This window comes from Trachymyrmex cornetzi, unplaced genomic scaffold, assembly GCF_001594075.2.
Source record: "Trachymyrmex cornetzi isolate Tcor2-1 unplaced genomic scaffold, Tcor1.1 scaffold1655, whole genome shotgun sequence".
Classification (NCBI taxonomy): Eukaryota; Metazoa; Arthropoda; class Insecta; order Hymenoptera; family Formicidae; genus Trachymyrmex; species Trachymyrmex cornetzi.
This window is the reverse complement of record NW_017296262.1, coordinates 22,095-26,565: the sequence shown is the minus strand read 5'-3', so window position 1 is coordinate 26,565 and position 4,471 is coordinate 22,095. Positions and strand designations below refer to the sequence as shown.

At 32.1% G+C, this 4,471-nt stretch overlaps 1 protein-coding gene across 1 annotated transcript in view; it reads left to right on the top strand.

Annotated features, from left to right (window-relative positions):
• The first annotated feature begins 4,192 nt into the window (after window positions 1-4,192).
• Window positions 4,193-4,471, top strand: part of LOC108759014 (glutaryl-CoA dehydrogenase, mitochondrial) — a 7,338-nt gene continuing 7,059 nt past the window's right edge. Inside the window, exons 1-2 of the mRNA XM_018504264.1 lie at window positions 4,193-4,232; window positions 4,355-4,387. Of these exons, the coding sequence (XP_018359766.1) occupies window positions 4,193-4,232; window positions 4,355-4,387 (73 nt within the window). The remainder of the gene's footprint in view (window positions 4,233-4,354; window positions 4,388-4,471) is intronic.

Sequence of the window (4,471 nt, the reverse complement as noted above, 5' to 3'; positions counted from 1 at the left end):
ATCAAATGATGTATATTTAAACATAATTAGTAATGGTAGTATATTGATACCTATAAAGCCAATGATATGGAAGGAATAAGGATAATTAAAAAACGGTTTACAAAGAAATTATAATTATATTTTTTTAAAAAACAATTCCTTTCTTTCAAAAACATGTCAATATGGCGTTGTTCATGCTGTTCGGGCGTAAAATGAAATTTTAAACACTAAAGACTCTCAACATATAATGTGTACACTTTTGGCGCGGTGTCCCGATCAATGGCGGTATTCCGACGAATCGCCCGCTTTCTGAGCGAAAGAGTTAACAAAACTGTTTTCATTAAATATAATGATAGCATACTTTCTTTCAGATGTATGCCACAATTTTATCTGTTAGGATAACTCTTACGCAGGTATATAACAGACCTTCTATTGTTGCAATAATGCATGAGAAATTTTGTTTGATTTGGTTTGATATGAATAGGATGTGTGCGCGGGTATATAAATAAATACATTTTATTTAAAACCAAAATCTCGGATTTTGTCATAACAATCGGAATGAATTTCAGATTGTTATGAAAAGAATCGAGATTTAACATTTAAAACTAGAATTATTATATGTATTATATTATTTATTACATTATAAGAAGATTTGTTTAATATTTTTCAGCTTGGTTGGAGTTTGACTTCTTTTAATTATGCATCATCAGAGTCATGATTAATTTTAATCTCAGCATCCTATAGCAGTCCAATTATTGTGTCTGTCGATACAAATCGAGCGAATATGCTGTATTGTTTTATGTCATCGTGTTGTTTTCTGTAGTGAATTGGAACAAAATAGTATGTACCATGATTGATGAGAAAACGTCTCCTCTTTCAGTCGTCAATATAATTTTGAGAAGAATATATAGAAATTTTGAAAGTTGTAACGATAGGATTAAATTTGAATTTCTCTATGTTACATACTGTTTCGTAAGTACCTCATAGATTATGAGTGCATGATGCATCATTTATCCTTGCTTACATTCGATGAACAAAGAACATTAAGCATAAAACGAAATGCCCCAATAATTTACACAGAGACATGTTCGATCAACGAGATATTCTGCGGGTATAGATATTGAAAAATTTATCCAATGAACGAGTAATTTTGGTATATTAAACATGGTACAATTATCATTGCAATTAAAAATGCAGTAAAAATAATATTATTACGTAGTAGCATAATTAAAAAATGAATAGTGCGCGATAAAGTGTATGGTAATGTTGAAAATAAACGTACTCGTATAACACAAATTTCATTGAACTACTGGTTACTTTAATATTAATAAACGGAATGTAATATTAACAATAAATAAATCTTATTTACTTTTAATTGTTAAATTGCGATTATGAAATTTATTAAAATTTATCTGGTGAAATTTAATTACCTTCACCTTGTGGTACGCTTGTTAAGAGTATACATTCTAGTAACCACACTAAAAATAAGGCCTTTTTGAAATTTTTCTTATACAAAACTATAAGACGTACGATTCTAATTTTTCACATATTTTCACATATTATTAATACACATGTCAATATATGAAAAAAATTTCATTTCAATATATGAAAAAAAAAGCGGTATCTTAATTTCAAAATTCCACGAAATTAGTTGAGAGTCGCAGAGTTAAAAAAATAAGATGACTAAATGGTTGACACGATATCTCGAGAACTAATAGCCAGAAATAAAACATAAAATTTTTTCTTAAAATTTATTAGCGTGATTATAGCTTAAATTGCAATTATTGAGAAATATTAAAAATTTGCGAGTTGGCATGTGTTTTTAGAACGTGATGCGAAAAAACACTTTTATTTCAATCAAAAAAGTTGGACAAAAAATTTCATTTTAATGAAACCGCTTTATTCTAGTTTACGCGGTAGCAATCAATCTACCAACACAACGCCGCAAGAATTTTTTAAATTGGTCGGTTAGTTTTTCTGAAATTGCGTCAACCGCCAAAAAAACAACGTTTCAAGAAGGGGGCGTTTAACCTTTTAACGGCTGGAAAATGTAAGTTAAAATCGACCTTTTATTAGACATAAAATTTATAAATAAATTCAATTAATTTCTTATGTGGAGTCCCCAACCTGACTGCTGGTCGATATATCGACCAGCCCCGTCCGCAAGGTAAAGTCCAATGTAAAAAAATTTGGCACGAAGGTTTGATAGTATTTTCCTACGTAATTTGATGCGCTGAATACGGGAAAAATCGTGAAAAAAATCCTGGTAGCATCCTTGACCTTGAAAATCGCCATTTCAATATCTATATTCAAGCGAAATAGCGATTTTCAAGGTCAAGGATGCTCCCAGGAATTTTTACACTATTTTTCCCATATTCAACGCAAAATTTTCCCTGAAAAAACATCAAATATTATGTGTCTCCGGGTTGGTCGATATATCGACCATTCCCGCCCTTAAAAGGTAAAAGATTAATTTCTTAAAGATTAAAATTATATCGGATACCGAAAACATCCATTTTCTGGCAAATAGAAGCGGAATTCGGAAAAAGCCCACGTAGCGCTTGTAATGCTGGATTCACATTGCATTCGATTTGCGTCGTACGACGCTCTGCAACCAATCAAAAAACAGGATGATACGAAGCAAAAGCCATCGGAATCCTGTTTTCTGATTGGTTCCAGAGCGTCGTACGACGCACATAGGATGAAGTGTGAATCCAGCAAAACAACTGCCGCGCACTATTGCCTCCTGACAAAGTGGATATGAACTACATAGCAAGATCCACTTTTCTGAGGGTACATGCGTCCACTTTTCAAGATTGCAGGTGATAAATCAATATTTGATTCGTATATAATGCATGCTGTATACTGTTATATTTATATTGTGATTTAGGCGAGTCGCAGCAACGAAAATCTCGGTCGGTCAATCCGCCATTGATCTCTCCCACCGTGTAGAAAATACGCGGGAAAATGCGATTTTGTTCCACACGCCTAATCACTTTCAAATTTTATATTAACATAAAATCAAATTTTCCTTGATGCGCTCCAGTTTTCTGCGTCGTATCGATCAATACGAGATAAGAGCGGCTCTTTAGCAAAAAGTCCGTTCAAGCTTTGAGTTTTTATATTACACTTTATTCAGGTATAAATGTTTCATGAACTATTTTTAACAGTTGTACTTTAGTATTTTTATGCACAGAATAATGAATTAAATCAATTGGTTAATTATTCAAAATCAAAATATGTAAAATGTTAATGTCTAATGTCTTTTTGAGATGTGTGTGTGTGTGTGTGTGTTTATATATATCTGGATATATATAACATTACATATATATATATAACTCATACACAATGTAATAAATATAATTACACTGTTAGAAATGTTCTTAAGCTTCATTACTTTTTAAGTTACACAATTTGAAATTAATTTCTTGACATTATATCAAATTTAATATATTTCTAATTAAAAATATGTACTTGTGACAAAATATAGAGTGGTATTCCCCCCGCCCCTCTCTCTTAATTACATTTTGAAAAGAGTGTTCTGTATTTGTAATGTTTACTTTAAAATTAAATTCATGATAAATTCGAAGTAAGTTTGAGATCCGCAGATTAGTTATATCTACTGAAGATGCAAATATGTATTTAGGGAAGGTTAAAATATAATATTTCTAAAAAAAGACTATGCAACGATATCGATATATATATTAGTAGTATATATCAATAGATTCTTCACTTAAAGATATTTTTAAGTAAAATCAATAAAAAAAGAGTTTTTTTTAGTGACAAAACAATGTCATCTTTAGAGCATAAAATCGTTCCCCGCTCTTCAATTGATATTCTCTAAATTTATTAATTTATTTTTTACGTACCTATGATATACGTATTGTAAATAAAATCAGGATTTAACACTTCGCGAGGTTCCTTTGTGAGTGACAGCCATTCGAACTTGCCTCCAAATTGCTGTTGAGCCAATCATATTGCAGTGTAAAGTCCACGATGCCCCCGATACCAGCAGATCAGCTAACTAGTCGTCAGCTGCTGCTTAGTCGAAGCAAGTTTATCGAAAGTCACTGAATAAATATTGATGTCAAAACACTTGTTAGAACTTTCAATCGCTCGGTGCGAACACGGCTTAAGACACAGCCGATAAGAGAATTTTTTAACGAGATTAACAAAGTCAGTGTTTCGTCGCTATCATCAGTCATTAGTCAACATGGCGAGCCACATGCAGAGATTATTGTTGAGAGCCGGCCGTTTGTATCGCGTAAATTCCACGACGCGTATCCTTTGGAAATCCGTTGTGGACTTTAGGACTCTTCGTTATCATGTGATCGTATATCAGAATTTGTCATATTCGTCCTTAAATATTGATCAGAGATTTCTGCCTCCGCCACGCTCCGAGCGAGACGTAAGTCAACTTAATTTTAAATCATATCTCTAATCATCAAACAAATAAAACACATAGCCTAGTCTTTTAATCGCGACATGATTC